Below are 26,033 nucleotides of genomic sequence, written 5' to 3'. Positions count from 1 at the left end.
TGATAATCATTCTATTGTTACTTTATTTCTTAAATTGTCGCATAAAAAACGCGATTTGTGTTCTCGCTTACTTTCGTTCATTCTATTTGCAGACGATTATCTGACCAAGACACAAATGTTCTCCTAAGAACTGCAAATACGAAACTAATAAATATTTCACAATGGATCAGATCAAACAAATTTTCAATCAATCATTTTAAACTAAATTTGTATTATTTAGCAATTTATCTTCAAGGCGTCTTAATCATTGTCAACACCATGTTTTTAGAAAGCTATACCTCAACTAATGTTTTAGGAATTATCTTGGAAATGTCACATTAACAGCATATGTAATTCTATTTCCAGAAATATCGGAACAATTAAGGAATTAAACTTTTATTTGCCATCCATATCTCTCTTAATGTTATATTCTACTGTGATATTCTATTATATCTTTATCACGGTATCCTTGCTTGGGGAAACGCTTCTAAAGTTCATCTTGACGAATTTTACCTGCTCCAAAAGAAAATTGTCCATATTATACCAAAAAAGGGTTTTAAATCTCACACTATAATCCAATTTTCTATGCCAATAAACTTGATCTTTCTTACTTTCAATAACGAATATTCATGTTTAAATACAAGCAAAAGAAGTGCCAAACATTTTTTTTTATTTATTCACTATAGCTCCATACATAAGTACCCAACATGACATTCAAACTCTTTTCACATTACATTGCATCCATTGACAAGAACAATTTTTGCAAATCTATTCTCTCCCCTCCCTCTCTCACTCTCTCTCTCTTTTCTCCTATCGATCTTTCTTATACTCTTTCACATCAGATTTTCATTCTTATTTTTGTCTACTGTTATTATAACAATAATATGATTTTAATCTCAGTTTAATCACTGTGTGTGTACTAGCTGTGTATTATTCTCCGCAAAACAGCGTTTTATTCACTCTCTGTAAAAACAGCGTTGATAATCACATAGGCGTATCCTATTATATTGAAATATTGAATGATAACAGTTTCGAAATGTGATAAAACCGAATTATTTGACATTTTTTAAAATCAACATTTTACAAAATCCCACACACTTCCACACTACAAATGTTATGATTAGTTTGTTGGAATGTATCAAATTGTGATGCTATATATGTGTCAGAACTGCGGCCAAATGCGACCAGTCGAGTAATTTCAAATAAGATTTCAAGAAATATTGCAACATTTATTTTTGCTGTCCCCTGTAAAAGTGAGCAATGTGCCTGCTCATATTATCCGACAGGAAGCAGCGTAAAGTAATTATCATTACAAGAGCATGTTTCCTTTTGTAATTCGCCTGTAAGTCTGTAGGCAGGAATCTTGTCTACAATCTGCAAGAAATATACAGTGTGTAACATATTATATCATTGCGGCATCAAAGTGGCTATAAAGGAAAGTATAGGTTTGATGGTATCTCCCGAAGGTTCGTAATTCCGAAACACGTAAATTGTCCATAATAGGCCTATATGTCTGTTAATCCGAAAAACAAAATAGATAGGGTTCGTTATTCCTAAAGATCGTTAGTTCGAACTTCGAAAACAAAATGAGGTTCGTTAGTCCGAAAACGAAATAAGGCTCGTTAATCCGAAAAAAATGAAGTTATCTGCGGCGAAGCCGGGAAACTCGGAAGGGCAAGCGTGCACGGGTAAAACACATATGTTATGAGAATGGGAAGGAAGTCGGCGGAAAGTATTTTCATTTTTTTTTTTTTTTTTTTGGGGGGGGGGGGGGCAAAGCCAAAAAAGGCACGTATATGTCTAAATGGGCATTTTTTGCACACGGATATTTTCACCAGGATATTATAATCTGCATGAAGTCGGAGGCCTATGTAGGCCTAATCAAGTTGAGCAAAGCCTTTTTGAAGTGATTACTTAGTATGATAAGATGTATATTTAGGCTTAATTTTTCCGCTATAGAGTGTAGCGTGCGAGCGGTTTTGTGAAAAAAAATTCACTGAAATCTAATGTACAAATCGGTTTTTGGTAAAGTGGCGCAAATTACTGTTAAAAGGGCATCCTTGTGAGATGTTGCGAGCGCGAATCGCAAGCTCCAACTTTTGGACATTTCAATAAGAAGTAAAAATTAAAAATTCCGAGCAGTTTTTGTAATCATGAAAAAGATTTGAATCTGACTAAAGAATTAACGTGAGCGCGAAGCGCAAGCTGAAATTTTCAATATACTGACCACGAAAGGAACGGTTAAAGTGATAATCCGTGATTCTCCTTCTGTAGACACCTTCAAAAGCAGACTCAAAACATATCTATTCAATGGACTGTAGTTCGATTCACTGATTCCATGTCACCCCTGCTGTTTTCTTTAATTACTTATTATAATATCTTGCAATGTAATTTAATATAATGTAATTTAATGTAATATTATGCAATTGTAATGTAATATAATTTATTATGCTCTTCACAATTCTTATACATGTATTACGTTAAGATATAAATGTTAAGCGCTTAGAAACTACTGTAATAAGCGCTATATAAATGTACAATATTATTATTATTATTATTATTATCATTATCATTATTATTATTATCATCATCATCATTATTATTATTATTATTAATAATAATAATAATAATAATAATAATAATAGTGTATATTTGTAGAGCGCGCACACCGTCAGTAGACGCTCATGGCGCTAGCCGAGCAACAGTTCTCTTTTACAATGGAACATGAGATTTTATAGAAATTTATATAAATACTACACAAGAACCATGAACAAGTACAATATAAGAATAATAATTTCACATCTGCTTCATTTACCCCAACCCATCCATCAGCCCATCATCATGCGAAATTATTATTATTATTATTATTATTATTTCCATTGTCCACAACTTGATGTTCTGTTGGTATATTAAACAGCAACCGGACTTCTTCCAGAAATCTAGGGTTATTGTTCTATATTCTATCAAATGGGTCCTCTTCTCATTGTTCACTTCTCTTTCTAATTCAAGACCTTCCGTAAGATATGAGCTGTTCCAAGCAAGCTTGCCTTCTGTATCGTTTCAAAGGACACCTCGACTCCTAGAACAGCCAGAAAGCTTCTGTGTCTTGTTGTCACTGTTCCTAAGGCTCCGATGACTATTGGTACCACCTTCGTCTTCACCTTCCATATCCTTCTCAGGTCCCATGCCAGATCGTTATACTTCTGTATCTTTTCCTCCTCTTTACGCCAAGCTCTGCAGTCTCCCGGAATCGCAATATCTATGATGAGACATTCATTTTCCTTCTTCTTTAAGAGAACGATGTCTGGTCGTCTAGCTTCAATGTCCTTGTCTGTCTTGATATTAAAATCCCATAAAAGTTTTACATCGTCGTTCTCTACTACAGGCTCTGCCCGATGTTCGTACCATTTTTCCGCATGGGGTAAATGGTACTTCTTGGCCAGACCCCAATGAACTGCAGCTGCTACTCTGTCGTGCCTTCCTTTGTACTCTGTCTGTGCCATTTTGCTGCATTCACTCACCAGATGAGACACCGTTTCGTCTTTGTCATGACACATTCTACATGAGGGAGATGTATGCTCCCCGGGTATGCTCCTTTTCAACTTTGGCTCTTCGGTAATTTGTTCTAATTGCTTGGTCCTGAGCAGCAACTAGCATACTTTCCGTCTCCTTCTTAATTTAAACTTCCTCGTTTCAGCCACTGCCAACTCTCTGGTCCAGCAAACTCATCTGTCTGTCTTAAATGCTGCCCGTGCATCACCTTCTCTTTCCATCCTTCCAGTCTCATTTTCCTTTGATCAGCCTTCAGCTGATCAAAGGAAAATTATTATTATTATCATTATTATTATTATTATTATTATTATTAAAGAATGCATATAGTGACTCATGAATAGGATACATATTTCCCCAATCGAACATTGCGAGCGCAAAGCGTGAGCTGAAAATTTGTGATATTGCAAACTGAAAAATAATGGACATTCTAAACATTATTTTTTGTAACAAAAAACAGAGTGAGTATCTTGTACTAAACAATAACTACATACTTTTTTTTATTTTCTAACCTAAAATGTATTATGTTGTATTTTAAAAAGGGTGGGCCTATTTCATTTCGAAAAATGTCACATTTCATTTTGAAAAAGGGTAATTTCCATTTTGAATAAAGGGCATTTTTCCTACGGGAAATTTTTTTAGGGGGATGGCAAGTTCCCTATGCCCCCCATGTGGGAAGGGGCTGATCTATCGTTACAACGGGCGTTTACGTTAACAGAATCCTCTCAAATGGGTGATCATAGGATTATAAGGCTATAGTTCTTAATATTGATCCCTTATTCTCAGGTTAGTGTAGGCCTATTGATGCATTTTTAAATTGAAGAAGAAGAAGTTTAAAAATTCTACTAAAAGATCCATTCTTGATTGAATCGTTTACCATATTACTTCTCTAACCCTGTACTCTTTCCTTGCCTTCTCCTTTCCAAAAATCTTTCTTGATCCTGACAATGTACAATTATGCATGAATGTAATTTTATCCCAGGAATTGTATTAGTTTTAATTGTATCATTAAAGGGGAATGAAACCTTTGGAACAATTAAGTAGGCTTATGTCGAAACAGAAACATCAAAGAATAAGAAAAAAGAAAGTTTGAGAAAAATCGGACAAATAATTAGAAAGTTATGAGCATTTGAATATTGCAATCACTAATGCCATGGAGACAAGGATGTGTGATGTCACATGTGAACAACTTTCCCTTTGATGGACTATAAAATACCCCCAAAATGTCTCTTTTTGCTTTTTCTTACGGTGATACAAACTCTTTATCCATGATGTATTCTTTAAAGATCTGTATTACATGCCCGCCTATACAAAGAATATTATGCTCTACTGATAGATGTGAAAAAAAGAGGCAGTTTTAGTGAGATATATATACTATAATGGGGAGAGTTGTTCACAAGTGACATCACACATCTTTGTCGCATTAGTGATCGCAATATTCAAATGCTCATAACTTTCTTATTATTTGTCCAATTTTTCTCAAACTTTCGTTGATCTGTTTCTTTGATTTTTCTGTTCTCATGCGCACAAGTAATCTTCTTCCAAAGATTTCATTCTCCTTTAAGATCAATGGTATACGGTATATACTTTTCACACTCTTGAACTTGTATTGTAAAACGTATTCAAAGAAAATATATTGTATTTTTAACTTTGTAATTCACATGCAATTCAGTTTGTTAACTGCAATATATGGAGAATTTTAATAAATACCATTTATCTATCACAATGTGATGTGTGCACATCCTCCACTCCCTGGGGAGTATTCCAGCCAGTCGCCAGTGAGGCGCACACAATACTGGACAAGCTATAATGACTATATACGGAGTTATTAAGGGATGGTCCGTTCTGAAAATATTTATATCTTAATACATACAGTAGAATACACTAAGCAAAATGCCGAGAATTTCATCAAAATCGGATAACAAATAATAAAGTTATTGAAGTTTAAAGTTGAGCAATATTTTGTTAAAACAGTCTTCATGAATATTCATCAGGTGGGCTGATGACGTCACATCTCCACTTTCCGTTTTCTTATGTTATAACATAAAATCAAATTTTTTCATTATTTCATGCTTGTGTGCAAATGTCTCCATTATAATGAAATAAGTTGCAGCAATAAATATCTAATGCACTAAATGAGTTGCCAATCCAAATGAATAAACCTAATTTCATATAATAAAATACAAAAGAACCAGTGGAGATATACACTCTAAAAATAAATCAGTCAAAAATGACTAGTTAAAAGGGTCAGCTGGGTGCAACTCTTATTTTAGTCATATTTGACTATTTTCTAGTCATATTCTACTAGAACAGAGTTATTTCTGACTAGAATATATGTCAGAAATGTGATTATCAGGGATTGCCATATCAGTTGCTCCCAGCTAACTACTGCTCTAGTCAATTTGACTGATCTGTTTTAAGTGTATATTAGCCCACCGAATGAATATTCATGACGACTGTTTTCACAAAATATTACTTTAAAAATTCAATAACTTTGTTATTTTTTTTCCGAGTTTGATGAAATTTTCGGCATCTTGCTCAGTAAATTCTACTTTATTTATTAAGCTATACATACTTTTAGCCCGGACCATCCTTTTAATGAATGGCTATAATAATGAATTTGTTGTGAACTATACAGTTCGAGCGAGCGAGCGAGCACATTTTCAGTAGTTGGAAGACAGACATGATGACCAAAATTGTCTTTCATGAGGTATAATTATTGGATAATGTTTCGAATGAGCATAGCGTCTTGGAAGAGGTTTTTAAGGGTATTTGTATAGGGGTAAATGACTGCGTGCGTAATACTACCATGAACGACTATCACAATCATTATGATGGTTATATTGTAATGGATTTGTTGTGACGTAAACTACAGGAAACAGAAACAAAATGATTATCAAATCGCCTTTCAAGGGAGTATTATTATGGGAGAAATTGCGGCGGTGAGCGTGGTTATAGCGAGCGTTAAAAAAGTTGCTTCAGTCGTTTAAAATAATACGCATGCCAATATTATCAATAACGTAAACTTTAGAAGGATATGGACAAGAAATATATAAAAAGAGCAAATAGGGATTTAAATAGTCGAGTTTATAGTTTAATGAAAACTCTTTTGCTCAAGCACTGGTCAAAGGTGAGAGGAGGGTGAAAACAAAAAGTAGGATCATGATTATCAGGAATAAGGGTGCCATATGAAACTCATATAGGCCATCACAGGCCACAAACTTCCAAAAAACGTGGAAATATCACAATGATGAATACGAAAATGAAAGATTTAGAATAATCTTAAAGGACAAGTCCACTCCAACTAACATTTGATTTGAATAAAAAGAGAAAAATCTAGCAAGCATAACATTGAAAATTTCATCAAAATCGGATGTAAAATAAGAAAGATATGACATTTTGAAGTTTCGCTTATAATTTCAAAAAACAGTGCACATCCCGATCGATATGCAAATGAGGGAACGGATGACATCACTCACTCACTATTTCCTTTATATTTCCTTATATGAAGTATGAAATATTCTCATTTTCTCCTCATTGACCTGTGAGACAAAGTTTTATTTCTCCCTGAACATAATTATGTGGAATTACCATTGTTTGACATTTTATGGTTCAGTCAAGTTTTTTTTTTTTCAAATCCCTAAAAATCGTAAAAAACAAAAGAAATAGTGAGTGAAGGACATAATCCATTCTCTTATTTGTGACTAAATAATTGTGCATATATTTTTTGAAAAATAAGCGAAACTTCATAATGTCATAACTTTCTTATTTTACATCCGATTGTGATGAAATTTTCAGCATTATGCTTGTCTCATTTTTCTCTATTGATTCAAATCATCATTTTTCTGAGTTGGACTTGACCTTTGAGATTATATTGGGAGATGATATGAAATCCAAATTTTGAGCAAAATTCATTAATGAAATACATTGTTGGGTAATTTACTGTGATTTTAAGTCCCCTATATAAGTCGATAAAATGGTAAAGATGACCGTTTCATAAAGAGCATTGGTCAATGTCTTTAATATCTCATCATATACTTTTGAAGAATACGGTAGGCCAAATAATTTTCGTACAAACCCCCACTTTCACAAAGGTAATTTCAATTTTAAATTTCGATTTATTTCAATTTCAACAGAACAAATTAAAGTGGTCGAAATAATTACAATGAACTTATACAGACATTATAAATGGAGGCATGTACAATGTATGATATTTTTCTACGAGTAAAACAAAACAAAGATAAGCAAAATATCATAAACATTACAAAATAACTACTGAGAAAATGAAGGGTTCCACTACAAAGCAGTGCTTGGTTTGTGTGGACCCCTCCCGCGCTCAACCTATTCCTAGATACAAGATGAACCCCTCCCATATTCACGAGTGTATTTAAATGTTTTGATTCGTTTATGATAAAAGTTATAATCATATTTGAAATTCATTGGAATCACATATTCATTCATAAATGATGCAGTGGAATGAGTGGATATAACCTTTGCAATAATCTAAGTAGGACAGCCAAATGATTGTAAGAATAGGCTGAGCGCAGGAGCGGAGCGACCGCGTGAGAAAATAATTTCTAATTTTTAGAATGCAAAATTTGGATAATTTTGTGATTAAAAAAATATTTTTCTATCTTGAAAGGGGAGGGGGATGATTGTACATGCTACCCCTCTCCGACATTTTTTTTGGGGGGATGCCTATCCCCCATCTCCCGGGATTTACGCCCGTGAGAGGGGAGGGGGCAGAATTAAATAATTTTTTACTTTAAAAAAAAGAAAGCAAGGGAGCGAAGCATCCGAGCTTTTCATTAAGGGGCTTTTGCATTTTTTAAAGTGAAATTTGAGGATTTCATGCATTTTGTGAAAATTTCAAGTAAAAATAATGATTTCTGGGGGCAACTCATGGAGTTTTGGGTTTATACAACTCTATGGGGCAACTATATAGGGTCTATAACCGGGGTCTATAAACAGTGGCGGATCCAGGGGGATGGCGCAGGGGGCGCGCGCCCCCCCCTAATATTTGAGCGGCGCCGAAGGCGCCGCTCAAAAAAAAAAAAAAAAAAAGTAAAAGAAAGAAAAGGCGCTGCTTGAAAAAAATAAAAATATAGGAGAGAAAAGAAAAGGCGCCGCTTAAAAAAATTATACACTGATATAATATTAGCAACAGTAAGGAAAGACTATCCCCCAGCAAAGCACAATCACATCATCTTCCTTATCTTTTCTTTTAACTACCCTTTTCCGAACAACTTCGCCGGTTAAAAATAATCAGCAGTGCGCTGCCTGCATATAACTGGCGCCAATCAAGAATAATCAGCGCCACCTTAATCTAAATCGGCGCCGGACAATAATAATCAGCGCCATTTGGTTATAAATCGGCGCCGGTACAGAAAAATCGACGCTGCCTGAGTTCTTAACCGGCGCCGATCAAGGATAATCAGCGCCACCTAAATCTAAATCGGCGCCAGACAAGAATAATCAGCGCCATCTGGTTATAAATCGGCGCTGCCAGAGTCTTAACCGGCGCCAATCAAGAATAATCAGCTCCACCTAAATCTAAATCGGCGCCGGGCAAGAATAAACGGCGCCATCTCGTTATAAATCGGCGCCGGTAAAGAATAATCGGCGCCTCCTGGTTCTAAATCGGCGCCAGTCAATAATATGAATTGCCGCTGCCTGAATCTTACGTGACGTCGGTAAAAATAATCAGCACTACTTGTTCTAAATCGGCGCCGGTCAAAAATAATCAGCGTCCCCTGGTTCCAATAAATAGGCGCCGGTAGAATAATGAAGAAGGGCCTATTGCCAACCAAATCTAGATCGGCGCCAGTCAAGAATTAATGATCAGTGGCACGGTTATACATTTTATTGTTGAATGGTCATAACAAAGCTTATCGCATGCCCTTACAGAGTGGACTGGGGCGGGGCAGTTGCCCACAGAATGACAGATGTCATGAAATCTTTAATTTATTTTAAAAATCCCAGAATCATACAAAAGCGTAGAGCAAATCCTTTAATTTTGATCTTATTTTCCAATGCTAATAAAAAGAAGGTCAGTCACTTTTCTTCTTTACACATTCCACATTGTGCTACCTCTATGGCCTTTAGTTTAAGACAGCTACTATAGTGTTGTGTAAGATGGGTCGATATTTTAGCCCAAAACTTTGCTATAAAACCCGTTGCTAGTACCAGGAGTGTATAATTACGCAATCAGTCGTATATTGAGATTGAGCTACACAACTCGTTCTTTATTTAAAATCGTGCTTAAATTATCCGCTTCTCAGATTGGAATATAAAAATTTCAGTTCGCGCTTCGCGCTCGCATCATTTCTGTAGCAAAACCCCATACTTTTCATGATTAAATAGGTGAATAGAATGTCCCTTTTTCAGGACTAAACGTCAAAAGAACTCCCGCTTCGATTTGCAATAATATTTTGCTGGATATAATCTTGTTCTTTATTACAAACGTCCATTAAACTGTCATTTTTTTTTTAAATTCGAAATATCAAAATTTTAAGTTCGCGCTTCGGGCTCGCATCTATTGTTTTTTTAGATACCCATCTTAATCATTGGTACCAAAAATGCATAGAATATCAAGCTTTCTTGTCATAATATAAAGAAATTTCAGCTCGCCCTCGGCACTCGCATTATCTGTGTAGTGAGATATGTATCCTCCTCATGAGTTACTACAAACAGTCCTAAACAGGCACCTTTTTCCTGTTTTCAGGTCAGTATACTAAAAATTTCAACTATCAATCAATCAATAGAGTCTACAACAGTTAGACTAGCTACTAAAGGTGCGCGGGTCCAGGCAGAGTGGGGATTCCCCATCTATGGGATTCCCCAATTCCCAGCCCGCCGCCTCGCAGCGCGCGCTTGGTGACCCCAGCTAGCCGGCCTTGTCCTTCGATCAAAGTCGTCTGGATTCGCGCTTCGAGAACAAAATCCATATTAGCTTTCGTTCAAAGCAGGCCAGGTAAAGGCAAGGGGACAAGTGTCAAAACTATAAACTAGCTAGCCTAGATGCATTAGAACTTACAGGGGCCGCTGCGGTATACTACTACTACTTCTCCAGGACCAAGTTCAACAACGTTAGTGACAGGTGAGGTTTGATATCCGAATACTTAGACTAGAGGTAAGACTATGATTAAGTATGAACAGGCCTTTTCAGGGTGAGCATGATGAGTAATATTTGGGCCTAGATCTATATAGAGTCTAGGCCAGATGATATTTTCTGGAGGAAACAAACTAGAAATGTTTATGTATATATTCTAACTTAGTACACAAATCAAATCCTGAAGTTTGAATAGCATCATTTGACCAAAAATATATTCTCACAATCTTAGTATTATGCGATGATGCTGTTGAAAATGAAATCACACTGAAGAATAATTACCATGCAATCTCTTCTTGGTCAGTGAGGTTTCTCTACCGGGCAAGTCCCATGATGGGGTAGCGCAGGCACTAATCCGCGTTTCACTGAGTGCGTGGCTTCAGGAAAAGAAGATCAATCATTGCAGCGTGTTGTCTATATTTTGGTACAGATTAAAGAACGATGAGCTACGAGTACAAGAACTAGTTTATCAAGATCTATTATTTTAAATTATCGAATACCGGTATAAAAGGTAGGATAGGATTATAAAACAAATATTTCAGGCCTTTATTTCAAGAATGTCACAGGAATTATTCACCAGTTGTATTGGCAATGTTACTATTTTTCCTTTGGGGGAAAATATTAATGCCAGTCCAACCTCGAACAATTAATTCCCATTATACTTTAACTCAAAGCCTTGTATATTTGTATAGTGTAACTGGATAATGCATGGGATGAAAATTTCAGGATATTATTCTAGCTGTCTGTAGCTTTCTGCTATCCATATTTGGAAGATTAGTGCTCAAAGGGACTGAGAGTGCGAACTATAGTCTTATCGAATTTAAATTGTCCAAACTCAATGGATGTGAAAAGATTTTGATTTAAAGATTGGAATGTTAATAATACAGGGTATAATTTATTTACATTATTGTCTTTAAACAGGCTTTCAATTTTATTAATGATTCCTTACAGTTGGACATATTACTAGCTAATATGGCCGAAGAACTTGATCTTGGAACAATTATAGGTTTGGGTCTCGTTGTAGTTGCAATCCTAACTTTTCAAAACACAAAAAAGTTGCCTGACATAAGTGAAAAATCCAAACTGTAGTTGAGAATTTGAGATTCATCCTTGGCTAAACTTTAGCCTTTTGAATTGATTTGAAAATTAAGAGTGAAGTAGATTCATTAGAATCTCAACTATAAAATGACATCCTATGATAAATAAAAAAAAGAAAAAAGAAATAGCATTTTGATCTTCATTATGATGAAAACCCCAAATTCTTGTGTTTGAATGTAATATTCAACATCCAGTAGCATTGCAATTTATATGATTATAATAATGATAATGGTAATAATCATGATATATAATTGATAATGATAATAATGCTGATATTTAATTGATAATAGTGATGATGATGATGATGATGATAATAGTAGGCCTTATAATGATAATAATAATAATGATGATGATAATAATAATGATAATAATAATCATCATAATGATAAAGTAAATAATGATGATAGCGATGCCATGAAATGTTATTCACCCATTGGCCCGAAGGTGGTTTTGAAAACCCACGGTTGAATCCATGGTTTATGTAGATTTCCTGTATAAATTACGCTTAATTTAGGGCGTATCGGGCGCGTGTATGAAAATTCCAATGCTGATGCGCGCTTTTGTTACAGTGCGCAAAATTGATGCCTGTTGCCGTGGTTATCGACGCTATTTTATTCATGAGTCCACTCTTCAAACAGTGGACTCATGAATAAAATAGTGTATCTAACCATGCTAACAGGCGTTAATTTGGCGCACTGACGAAAGCGCGCATCAGCATTGGAATTTTTTATACACGTGCCTAATACGCGCTAAATTAAGCATAATTTATACAGGAAATCTGCATAAACCATGGATTTAACCGTGGGTTTTCAAAACCACCTTTGTGAATTCGGGCCTTTGAGTTTGACCAATTATTCAATAATTTTCACTTTTTTTATTCACAGTTGGCAGTAGTGTCTGTAAAACACCCATAAAACTGTGTTTAAACAAACTTTGTCCAGGTGAGGAAAAAGAAATTGATAATATTTGAGAATATTTCCCTTCAAACTATATGGGCAATTCCATAGGTTGGTGGACATGAGCTTAAAAATTCAAATTCAATATATAGCCCATCTGAACTGTACATTTTAATTGTGTTTGCCTTACTTATACTTATTGCTGGTTCTTTAATTGATGTTGAGGGCTTGAGGCAAGAAATGGAATGCATTTGTTTTACATTTTTTGATTTACACAGCCCAAGCCAGATCTCGTATAGTTTAGTGAATACATTACCAATATACTGACCAATAAGTAAAAGAGAGGAGGAAACTTATTCAGAATGTTACCTTTAAACATAAACTGGTGTCTGAAATCTTACTCATATTATTACAGAAACATAAACGCACATTATTGAAGTTTTAGTGACATTTATGTTGTTGACCATACATGAACAAAATATAACATGAGTAACCGTAATGTGATTAACCATTTTATCTGCACCCCTAGTAAAAACAATGTGTTCTTTATTTTTTGAATTATATACAAAGTTTATCTCCCTAATATACTTCTTTTAAATGGATATACCGTAATCAACTTTCATAAAAGCCTTGTATGAGGACACTTTTCACTTATGTCGACTTTTCATTTTATGCATGTCCAAATTATGTAACATGAGTAACCGACACATTTCAAAGATTTTCCAGGAGCATAATAACATTTCCCAAGTTTTGTTTTTATACAAAGGATAGTCAGACTGCATACTTTGTTGTGATAAAGAGATGTTTAGTTCCTATCAATAATAATGGAGTTACAGCTCCAAGTACGAGTCAAGGTGTCTCCAAATGTAACGTGGGTAACCGTTGGATAGCCCATATGCCAATAATTTGGAGAAATCGAATGAGAATGATTGCCTCCATTACATAATTTTTTGTTACATGCTTTGGTATATACCAGAGGATGAAATCAATGTTAACATTTTTTTCATGTTACAAACCATGAACATCAAAATGTCTTTATGTATCTTTCAACCTCACGCTCAAAATTTTTTTTTTCTTCTATATACCATGCTTAACTTTATTTTGCTTCCAATTAGTTGACATGTATCTCGCTTTAATGAAATTGGGTCTTTGGTCTTTTGGAGATTTGGTATAATGTGGAATATATCATAAAACAATTAAAAAGGTAAATCTGTTGGCGTAACTGACCAATTTTACAGTTTATTTGGAAATGATATCATATGATTCTTTCTTTTCTCACATCTAGGGAGTCTGAAAACTGCAGATGTTGTGAGTATCAACGTACCATGTCTGTCTTTATATCAACCTGTACCTGTATTTATAGCACTGTTTAGCAACTGTCATGCTCATTGTAAGGGAGGGGGGGGGGGAGAGAAACTTCTTAATTACAAGCCCATAGTCAAGGGGGGGGGGGGTGTTAGTTTGAACCCCCCAAATGTCCAAAACAAAAAATAGGGAAGGAAAATAGGGTTCCATGACATTTACTCTGGCGACAATTGCTCTGATGGAAAATCTGCAAATGAAGCCTAACATAAAATCAAACCTCCAATACTAATTAAACCATAATCCTTATCTTTGCATTATTCTGAACCAAAAAAATCTATTACAATCCTAACTCTAACCGTACGCCACCTTAGATATTAAGTCCGGAGCAAATGTCACAGGAGCAAATGTTTTGTCACCAAAAATATATTTTCTGAGACTAAAGGGCCAACAATTTTGACAGATGACCCTGCTTGTCAAATTTTCAGGCAAGGAAGAAAGGATTCAAACTCCCTATAAATTGAAGACCCTGGCTACAGCTCTGCATTAGTAAAAATTTCTTTAGTCCACTCTCCTTGGTTGCATACTATGAGCAGTATAGATTACTGAAGTGTGACGTCATCAATTTTCACTTTTTGCATTTCAGCGCTATTTATACAATATTTTGGTAGAGCATGATGAAAACACCCACAACCCAAATTTGGTGAGAATCGGTCAATGGGGCCCCAAGATATGACCTCATGAATACATAATTAGCCCCATTGAAGTCAATGTATTATTGGCCTGGCACTAAAAGTTAGGAACCAGTTCAATAATACATTGACTTCAATTGGGCTAATTAAGTATTCATGAGGTCATATCTCATGCCCCCATGGGCTGATTCTCATCAAATTTTGATAGTGGGGGTTTTTCATCATGCGCTACTAAAATATGTTATCAAAAACGCTGAAATGCAAAAAAAAAGTTTTGTGTGACCTCATCACTTCGGTACTGTATAATGCTGAAAGTGAATATAAAATTGATAGTCTTTATTGTCATTTATTTATGAGATAAACTTTATATATCTCCATGGAAATGCAATATAAACACAACGCAAGTACGTAAACATAATGAAAGCATTCAAGATATTGCATAACAACTTAACTTGAGATAATAAAGTTCAAGTGAGTAAGGTTGTGAAATATCCATGTTTTTTCAGGACTCAATCTTAAGTACTGTAAGGGACTGGATACACATTCTTTTTTTCAGTTGTTAATAACCCTTCCCTAGAAACATTTAAACTAAAACAACTGCAATATGTCGAATGTTTGTGTCAGTATCTTTCTGATAGAATCAACCATAAGTTTTATTTTATTCTGAATATTGTGTGTCTTTGCTGTTATTTCAATTTCCTGTTACAGGAAAATCCTCAATCTTCAAATAGTCAACAGCAAAATCAAGATAGTAGTGAACGTGAGCGCTTTATAGAAGTCCACGGTCAAACTCATCAAGGAAGTGCAGAAGATCCTGTTCCTGGGACGAGTTCACCAAATGATGAAACTGATAGATCTACACTATTAAACCAGACAAGGTCTTCAGATCGTCTTACAGAGAGGAGTGAAATACCTGAAGGTACAATATTCAACCTTTCTTGCAATATTCAGCAGTAAAGGGCAATGTGCCTAATGCTGGGTTGTAAAAGTTTAAATTTTCCATTAGGCCTGCAAGATTTTTCAATATTGATATATCATGACAAAGAACCTTCAGTGAATAGACAGTAATAGATCCATTTACTTATATCGCAATATGGAAGTTGTGGCTTAACCCTAAAAAGACTGGGGGGGGGGGAATGATCCTGCCCCGCCTTTTCCTTTTTTTTTTGTGATAAATCCACGGCAAATTTTTTTGGACCGCATTGCTTGCTGACATTTTACTTTCAAGTCTTGCGCAACTTTTAAGACAAAAAATGCAACCGCCCGGGTATGCGGCTCTGAAATTACGCAATATTTTGTAAGTGCATGCAGACCCAAAATTGCTTTAAAAATGTGAATTCGTCTACAAATCCAATGCAAATAGTGTTTTAGCAAAAATTCATTAATGTATCATTATTTTTTCTTTTACTGATTAACATAAATTAATTTCTTCTCGATCATGGTCAAAATAAAGAGTCCGACAATTTCCATTGAAAAAACAATAAAAAACAACAAGTAAAAAAAACTAGGAAATACATAAGAAATTTAGAAAACAATTATATATTGTGAATGTGATGTTGAAATTTTGTTAAAGTACTTTTTATCAGATTCCTCTAAAGAGACTGTGAACCAAAAACTAGCATTTTAGGGGCATTATAGAGTTAATTAGAGCAAAGTTTTGATTTTAAGCATGTAAATTAGCATAATTAATTAGCAGTGAGATTTTTCACAGAATCAGATCATATAGTTTTGTAGATTATGCCATGGGTGACGCGCGTGACAATTTTCTTTGCGACCGACGGCTGGGATCATAAAGGGGGAGGCCCCTCATCTTAGGCGTTGAAGTAGCGCAGTCTATTTAGGGTTTATGCATTTCTGCAGTGAATAGAAATAAGAAGCTGAAATGTCTTCCTTCTTTTTTTATTTCAAGTTGCTTTGTATTAACTTTCCCTGTGTTTTCGATATAATACCCTCTCCTCCTGATCTTATATTTTCAATTCTGAAAATTACCAGCCAGTTTTCTAGTGTTTCAATATCTACTTAAGATTATATTTTATTAAGCTGAAAGTTTTGTTGTTATTTTTGCTTAAAAATCGATGTCTTTCCCAAAATTGTGTCATTGGAAATTAATCTCTTTAACTGACTCATTCAAAAATCTTTTTTTAAATCTGTCTTTTTACTTTTTTGTTCTATATGTACCCTTAGCATTCTACATTGTGGATTTGGTGCGTTATATAAAGTCACATCTATTGTTATTTATTTATTATTATTATACTACTACTACTATTATTATCATCATCCTCATCATCATTATTTTAAAACCACCATGTCACCCCTTTTTTAATTTATTCTTATTTTTTTTCAAATATCATTTTGATACTAAAAAAGATATCTTTATGTCTCATATTTTTTATTTTAAACCAGTACTGGTCTTCTTTATTTGAATAAAAATATGCACACATATACATGTACACAAACAAAAGTTTTACAAGTTATTCAGTATTAAATTCCATTTGCTCATATTCATGTACAAATTTTTCTTTCGTTTACCTCTCTCATTACCATATCTTTTTTCCAGAATATATATGAACATAATTTTCAAATCATAAAACTTCATCTTTTTCATTGTAACTAATGTTATCTTGTAACATTTGTAAATATAATATAATGCATAATTCAACATTAAATTAATTTCTTTTCCTTTTTCTTTTCTTAGACCGTAAACAATATGCTGAGGCTTCAAACAAAAATTTTGAATTAGACATTTTCTTATGAGTGCTTCGACGTATTTCCAAAACTTATCAACCTCTGTACACAACCAAAACAAATGTAATAAATCACTCAACTTATTGCACTCACTACAAATATCTGTGTTTCTTAAATTCCATTTTTTTAAGTTACAAAGAGTAGGTAATAAATTATACATAAAATTGAAATTAAAATGGGCTATGGTATTATCTTGAATACTTTTGAGTTTCAGTGTCCATGTAAACAACCATGAGTTCATATTTTCTTCATCCAAAATTTCTCTCCAAAATAATTCGGCCCTTGATCTTTCAACATTTAATTGCAACATCTCTTGATAAATTTGTTTTACTATAGAGTTACAATTAAGCAATATATTTACAGATGGCATACAGGACTCATCATTCAAAAACAAAGTAAGGTTATTTTCTTTTAGCTGTTCTCCACATTATTGGTATTGTCTCATATTAGATTCTTAATATTGTCTCATATTAAATTCTTATTCTGAAGGAAATCATTCAATTGGAACTACTACTACCTCGCCTGTGGTTAATGCTGAAATCCACGGTCAAACTCTTCAAGGAAGTGCTGAAGATCCCATTCCTGTGACAGGTTCACCAAGTGATAGATCTTCAGATAGTCTTACAGAGAGGAGTGAATTAATTGAAGGTACAAGATAAAGAAACATATATTCTCAGTATCATACCGCAACTGAAATTCAGCATAAAGGGCAATCACCATGAATGCAATGCTGGGTTGTCAAAGGCACTTCCATTTTCCATTAGGCCTGCAAGATTTGAAAATATTGAAATCAGTTTGGAAATTTAAACTATTGACATTATTGACAAAATCGGTTTATACCTCAGTCACATTTGCTGCGGCCACCGTATATTCTACAATTTCTACGGCGAGTAGCAATTCTACGGTCGCCATAGAATTTCCACGGTCACTTACTGTAGCAGTCACATACATTAAGGTTGCACATGGCGTATTATAAAATTCATGGAGACAGAAAATCTGCGGCTGATGTATGTCCTTGAAATTATAATTTATGTCGCCTTAGGGTTATCCTGCGGCGGCCGTAGGTTTTTGACAAATACTACGGCAGACGCAAGGTGGCCTTAAGGTGCCCTCAGGGCGGCCACAGTGGGACTGTACAGAGAGTATACAATGAGTGGCTTGTCAAACTCATGATATTCTACTGTAGACATTTCATTTCAGAAAGTTTCCAAAGTGTCGCACTCCCAAGCAGAGAACACAAAAGGAGAAGGGGAAAGGAGGGAAGAAGGGGAAAGGAGGGAAGAAGAACACGTCTTTCAATTCTACCGACGTGCGGCCGCCGTAGACCATTCTAGTCTAATTTCTACGGCAAGCGTAGAAATGAAAAAATTTAATAACTCTGCACTATAATTGTACTGCCAACCCTATGGCCTGTGGCCGGCACAGAAATCTCTGGAATTCAGGTATTTACGTCCGCCGTAGAGCAAATGTGACTGAGTTAATAGAGATGTAGCCAATACGGCAGTACATTGTAAGTCGTGTGTTAATTCTATAATATGACGCAGACTTCCAGCCGTGCATTTTTTAGTGCAGCACTCTGCATTTAATGTACAGCACTGCATTTTTAGTGCATTATTTTCCCATTATGCATAAAAACTAAGATGCCATCTAAAATATGCAAAGAAAAGGGATTTTGATCCACTACTTAGGCCAACATAGTTAATACTCCTGTGATATCTTATTAAAAAGCAGATGAGACCTCATCGTCTGTGCGATCATAGGAATATTTGAGGGATTAGAACATACTTCTCCTTCAAATTCATTTTGCCAATCTGTTTTATATAAAAAATTATGCACATTTTTAAATTCCCAAAGTTAATGATGATACATGCATCATTGTTATCTAGGCCTACACAATATTATGCAAAAGCACTTGGCGAAAGCGTCTCATGCATGTTGCATATACCCTCCAGTCAGCAGTATCTCCACAGTTGTGCATTATTTGTTGTATAATATGGGGTCCAAGATGTATCACATCTCAGGTCATTTTGAACATTTGAGATTTTGATTATACGGGGGGGGGGGGGTCACTGCCATTGAGTGGATAGCTCTTGAAACTGTATGCAGTCACGTGTACATATAAATTTTATCATCTTGCTCTTAAACTATTTGGAAATGCAATCTTTGAAATTGTCTTCTGAAATTATCTTATCTTTCAATATGTGTGTTTATCAAAATTGTCTTTGTTTTATTTTAAAGATTGTGGAGGAAGACCATTGACCGCAGCTGAGCATCAAAGAGAAGTTATGGCTATGGCTAACGATAAGATGAAAGATGTATATTTTGTGTCTTCCTCCGACAAAACACCTCATTTCAAGAAAATGAAGGATATGTTTCTGCAAAATGGGTGGACATTCACATCAAAAGTTGATGCACCACTTGGTGAGCCAGTGATGAACAATGCCGAAGAAGCTGTCTGTACTCATAAACATATTGTTGTGTTATTTGACAAGGGTGACTGTATACAAAAATTTGGGGAATATAATATGACGATGGAGATGGCCTTCCTATCTTTGAGAGAAAATGAGATTGGACGTAAGATTATACCTATTCGATGTTGTGATGAAAAACTAGTTCCGTTAAGGCTTAGATGTTTGAGGGGACGTGCAATTAATGATGATGACCTGGAAGAGAAGATGAAACAAGCCATTGGGAAAAGGATTAAGATTGAAAGAGAAGCACAGCTTTGTTCTGTGTCAGGTTAGTAATTTACCGGTGAGTGAACTTTTTATATTCCAAACATGTTATATACAAATAATGCACATTGATGAGTGTGTTGTGGTGATGCAGGGCATCCGAGGACAAGCATGATGCGCTAGCACCGAGTGCTTTTGCATAATATTGTGAATATCTGTATTGTCACTACCATCACAAACTTAGAATTTCTTGTTTTATGAAATGGATGTGCAGAATGAATTTGTAGTAAAAACTAGTTTGTTCAGATCCCTTCACATTTTCTAGGATTACACAGATGGAAAGGTTACATCTGCTTTCTATTATGACATCACATGCATACCTACTATGCATTCTTAAGTAAGCCCATCGAAATCTGTGCCATAGCCTTTTCTTTGAAAGTAGATCAGATTTCTCTGTATTTTAGTGAGATGAAGCACTTCCTCCTTTTGCACTCTACAGAGTGGATTTAACACATTATAAATTATATCTATTAAGACTAGATACAAAGTAAAAGCTGTTTCATTTCTTCCTCCCAGGTGAACAAACGTTGACGTCCGGAACAGATGAGATGGATGTAGGTAATGGAAGATTTCCACTACTCAGAAATATTCTCACAAATGAATACTTCATGGATCTTGCTCAGGAGATTGGAACTGAATGGAAAGATCTTGCCCTTCGACTGGAGTTCTCCAAGGCAGAAATTGAACGTATAGAAGATCGTGAGAGGGATATTAAATACCGAACCTTGGAAATCCTTCAGTGCTGGCATCAGAGAACATCTAATGTAAAAATGGGGAGGAAAGTAGAGATTCTTTGTAAATCCTTGTTGAAATGTGGTCGGGAAGATCTCTCAGATAAAGTGAAAGCAGATGCTGAACATTGCTCTTAAAGGGCAGATCAGATATTTGTTGCAAGTAAAAGTTTAATCTGCTTCAAATGTTATGATTATAAGAAATTAAATTAAGTTTCCTTTACGTTTTATCCAGCTTGTGACCAAGTCATATCTGACAAAGTCCTTTGTATAAAATTAATGTGATAAGATGGGAAATGTGATGGATTTTTAATTGCTTTTATAGTTGTTACTAAGAGTTTTGTAGACTTGTACTTTTATCCCTGTCCTTATCATTCAAAATTAAGTTGAATGTGGCACTACTACAATAGGTATACACTCTTTACTCTAATTGCTGTATTTCACATAAACTTTTGCAAGTGTAGAAATCACACATTCTGAGGCTTGTTTGTATAGGAATTCACTAAGACCATACTTGTTTCATTAACCAAATGATGCGAGCGCGAAGCGCAAACACTTTGATATTCAGATCAGAAAAAGGGACATTTTAAGGACCGATTTGAGGAAATCATGAAGAGCAGACATATCTCACCAATCCACTAATGCGAACGTAAGCAAGGACTGTAAATGTTTTGTATTAAGACCTTAAAAGGGGGCGATCACTTTAAGTAGTCATGAAAAAGAAGCATATGTCACTACATAAAACAATATCTCAAAATGCGAGGAAATATATTTGATGTATATTGATTTGAAAAGGGGATGTTTTAGTACAACAGGATTATATATCGCGTTAAACAGACACTGCGAGCACCAGGAACGAAGAACACATATATGCCCTGAGCAAATTATATTTCATAAAGTTAGTTTGAAAAAATTTCTTATGCAATATAACATAATATATATTTATATAACATATTATAATGTATAATGATTTCTTCTTCCCAACTACGTTTCTCTTTCTTTTTCTCCTTTTCCCCGGTTTTTTTTTTTTGCCAGCTGATTGGCACGTGCCCCCCCCCCCCATAGTTACGCCACTGCATGCATGGACTATGCTAATTCAGCTCACAATACTTTTTTTTTTTTTTGTAAAGAACAGCTCTGTGTGTACACAGTACAATGCGATGCCCAAATCACTATGATTAATAGACTTAATGAACTCTGTTTCTATTGTGAATAGAATGTGACTTGAGTCGAACAAAGTGGGCAAAGAGTTAAATGTATTTCTTAGGGTACGTTAGTGGTAATGAAAACTTTTTGTAGCATACATATATATATGTATATATATATATATATATATATATATGTGATAAATTATACATGTTCAACAGCTTTGGCAACTCTTATTAAAATATTTTGTGAAAGAAATGGATGAAAAGAACAATGGTAGGTGTAGCTTAAATCAAGGTTCCCCAGAGTCATCTGCCCTTTGGAAAAATTGGTGATGCTGAAAAAATGTCTTAGATAAATTTTGATTGCTGCAGATATTTTTTTTATTCTAGTAGGGTAATTGTGATAAACATAATTACTGTCATGATTCTTTGATAAATCATTGTTGTAACTGAATTCAGTACTCAAGGTTGTGTGTGATAAGGCAGTTGAATTTACTGTATCAGTACTTCATAAGCACCATGATATTTTCCTGTCAAATGTTTCAAAATGATTCCACATTCCTTAATGTGTCAATTGCACTTTAAAAAGAAATCGTTATTGTAAATCAGTATGATGTAGGACCTATATATTCCCTAGTGAGGTCTCCACATGTGTTTGGAATTTAAGCATTTTTATAACTCTTCCATTTTGTAACTTTTATTTTTGTAGCTGCATTCAATGCTAAATTTTTTTTTATTGGCAATAACCAGAGAATGATGTTTGTGTACTCAGTAACGATTGGTCTTTTTATGCTATTTGTAATTGTATCATATGGTATGTATATTCCATGTTCGCTGCATTCATGTAATTTGTTTAATATGAGCATGAACTATCTTGTCAGCATAATGTACTTAATATATCCATTTGATATTTTTACAAATGTTTTGCTTGATTTTAAACTAAGGAAATTTGTTACAATTTTATAGATCAAATTCTTGACACATTTTTGAGTAGATATTCATTTGCTTTAAATAATCATGTGTTTGGGTTTTTTTATTTTAGAAACATTTTTTAATACTGATTTTGGATCAGGATGGTGTTTCATGATAAAGCTGTTTGTAAGTTACACTTAACTTTATTTACAAATGACTGTTGGATTGAAATGTTTTTGAGTACTGAGTGTGACTCAGTCATTTTGATTTCTTTTAGCTAAAGTTGAAATCCCACTTTTTTTATTAAAACTTCTGCTTTTAATTAGCAACTGAAATTATGCAAAGGTTTAATATTAGTCTAAAAAGATTAGAGTTTAAAGAAGGCTCATATCTCTTGTGTTCAATAGACTATATCGCCCGAAATTTATGCCAGTTGTAGAAAACAAATGCTCGTTTGCGATAATAAAATTATATACAATGTATGATTTGGTAATTCTTACATTATACTCATTTAAGATGTGGGAGATGTTATATATATATATATGTGTATGGCTGCTTTTTTGCTATAATAGTTTGCCTCTGCATTTTTATTTCATGACTTTATCTTATGCTTAAAATATTGTATTCATATCTAAATTCTGTTATCACTCCTCTGTTAAACTTTGGTGACATAGTAATGGGCTTTATTGTCATATTATGATTCTTATGAAGACAACAGGAATACACTTGTAGAAAAGATGACTTTGGATGGTCCTTTTCAGGACCAACATATGCCCACGAAAGAATACGTGGTGTACCATGAAACCCACTACACTCATGATTACTCTCATGTATTTGTAAATTTATTTTGAGCTTTGACTACACAATATATGCAGAAGCTCCTGCAAAAAGAATGTATAGATCGATCCAAGGCATGATTGAAGGAGTTCAACATAACCAGTCGACACACCTATGTAATCATGCTCCATGGAAATTGTAAAAAAGGCTGGTCTACATTCAACCAAGTTAGTGTATTGGGAAGATGTTTCAGGAGTTGTCAAGTTGGCTGAGTTATGGAAAGCCAAAGTGGGTTTCTCAATGATTTTTGTCTCACCTGCATAGCAGAGTGAGACTATAGGCGCCGCTTTTCCGACGGCGACGGCGGCGGTGACGGCGGCGGCGGCGTCAACACCAAATCTTAACCTGAGGTTAAGTTTTTGAAATGACAGCATAACTTAGAAAGTATATGGACCTAGTTCATGAAACTTGGCCATAAGGTTAATCAAGTATTACTGAACATCCTGCCTGAGTTTCATGTCACATGACCAAGGTCAAAGGTCATTTAGGGTCAATGAACTTAACCATGTTGGGGGAATCAACATCAAAATCTTAACCTAAGGTTAAGTTTTTGAAATGTCATCATAACTTAGAAAATATATGGACCTAGTTCATGAAACTTATACATAAGGTTAATCAAGTATCACTGAACATCCTGCATGAGTTTCACATCACATGACCAAGGTAAAAGGTCATTTAGGGTCAATGAACTTTGGCCGAATTGGGGGTATCTGTTGAATTACCATCATAACTTTGAAAGTTTATGGATCTGATTCATGAAACTTGGACATAATAGTAATCAAGTATTACTGAACATCCTGTGCAAGTTTCAGGTCACATGATCAAGGTCAAAGGTCATTTAGGGTCAATGAACTTTGGCCAAATTGGGGTATTTGTTGAATTACAGCCATAAATTTGAAAGTGTGTTGGTCTAGTTCATAAAACTTGGACATAATAGTAATCAAGTATCACTGAACATCCTGTGCGAGTTTCAGGTCACATGATCAAGGTCAAAGGTCATGTAAGGTCAAAGAACTTTGGCCACGTTGGGGGTATTTGTTGAATTGCCATCATATCTCTATAAGTGTATTGGTCTAGTTCATAAAACGTGGAAATAAGAGTAACCAAGTATCACTGAACATCTTGTGCGAGTTATAGTAGTTTTCAAAATCAGCACTGCTGCTATATTGAATCGCGTGATGCAGGTGAGACGGCCAGAGGCATTCCACTTGTTAGTTACATTAGCCGAAGTTCGAATCTGCAGGTTTTTATAGTCATTTTATTTACTGTAATCACTTATTTTGGTGCCGATTATGTATTTTTTTATTACATTAATACGAAAATAATGTGAAGTAGAGACAAACATCTTTTCTATCCTCTCCTTGGTTGGCAGAGACACGGAGGGATGATCATTTGATTTAATACACCTTTTTTTAAATTTGTGATAGCTTTACAATTTATGAAAGATCCCCTGGTATAGTTTTAAGTGAAGAAATTTGTTCAGTCTATCATTGTATCATTATGTGATAATAAAGTGATATGAATTTGTAAAAATCATAACTCGTGCTGAAAATACTATTGATTTATTTACCACTCTGTTTTCTCTTTTTATATGTATAGATATTGCTTAGATTTGTTCAATTGTATAGTCAAATGAATTTATTGGGTTACCTGGAAGATATCATTACATTGATATTATTATCATTACATACATATATGGTATCTGAATTAAACGATTGGTTTACAAAACAGCATACATGTATTGTTTCCTCATTTAAATTGGTACTAAATGTGTTTACAAATTTTCTTAGTTATCTGTTAAAATCAATGAGTGAAATGCATCCTACTTATCTTCAGTTCTCTTACATTTGAAACTGATTTAAAAAAAAATGATTTTATGAAACTCAAGAAAGCAAGAAAAATCAAACAAGCATAACACAAGATGTTATTAGATTTTAAAGTTTTCTTTAGTTTCACTTAATAGTTATGTACACAATAGAGTTGGTATGCCCCCCAATCTTCATTCTAGGTCTGGGATTCTCAAATGGTGGTGCGTGTGCCACTTGTGGCGCACCGAGCCTTCCGGAGTGGCGTGTGGGAGCCGATATAGAAAAAAGAAAAAACATGAGAAAATAAAAGTTTGATCTATTAATCTGGAATTGAGGTTTGATCATTTAATTACAAAGCAAAAATAAAAACTCGGCTCTTTTTGAAATCTAAATGCTAATTGATTTCCTCTGATTTTGTGTAATCTAGCATTCGATAACCCCTATTATGGAGGATCGATGGTGTTCTTCTTATTTATTATATTTCATGTAT

The 26,033-nt window shown here is 34.6% G+C and overlaps 1 protein-coding gene across 3 annotated transcripts; it reads left to right on the top strand.

Annotated features, from left to right (window-relative positions):
• The first annotated feature begins 10,372 nt into the window (after positions 1-10,372).
• Positions 10,373-25,463, top strand: LOC129257079 (uncharacterized). 3 transcript variants are annotated; one of them, XM_064095532.1, is made up of 7 exons: positions 10,373-10,627; positions 12,622-12,678; positions 13,919-13,941; positions 15,336-15,546; positions 17,862-18,020; positions 19,611-20,111; positions 20,624-25,463. In XM_064095532.1, the coding sequence occupies exons 6-7, from the start codon at positions 19,658-19,660 to the stop codon at positions 20,974-20,976; spliced, it is 807 nt and encodes a 268-aa protein (XP_063951602.1). In that variant the 5' UTR covers positions 10,373-10,627; positions 12,622-12,678; positions 13,919-13,941; positions 15,336-15,546; positions 17,862-18,020; positions 19,611-19,657; the 3' UTR covers positions 20,977-25,463. The 3 variants fall into 3 exon arrangements, with proteins under 3 accessions (XP_063951602.1, XP_063951608.1, XP_063951610.1); XM_064095538.1 differs by lacking the exon at positions 12,622-12,678; XM_064095540.1 differs by lacking the exons at positions 12,622-12,678; positions 13,919-13,941.
• The last annotated feature ends 570 nt before the right edge of the window (positions 25,464-26,033 follow it).

Source organism: Lytechinus pictus, chromosome 1 (genome assembly GCF_037042905.1).
Source record: "Lytechinus pictus isolate F3 Inbred chromosome 1, Lp3.0, whole genome shotgun sequence".
Classification (NCBI taxonomy): domain Eukaryota; kingdom Metazoa; phylum Echinodermata; class Echinoidea; order Temnopleuroida; family Toxopneustidae; genus Lytechinus; species Lytechinus pictus.
Note: the sequence above shows the minus strand (reverse complement) of the source record. Positions and strands in the feature narration are given on the sequence as shown.

Excerpts from the sequence above, each read along its gene's own strand:
- LOC129257079 (XM_064095540.1), top strand. The coding sequence starts at position 19,658 with ATGGCTATGGCTAACGATAAGATGAAAGATGTATATTTTGTGTCTTCC. Across the intron at positions 20,112-20,623 it reads ACAGCTTTGTTCTGTGTCAG|GTGAACAAACGTTGACGTCC; the intron begins GTTAGTAATTTA and ends TCTTCCTCCCAG.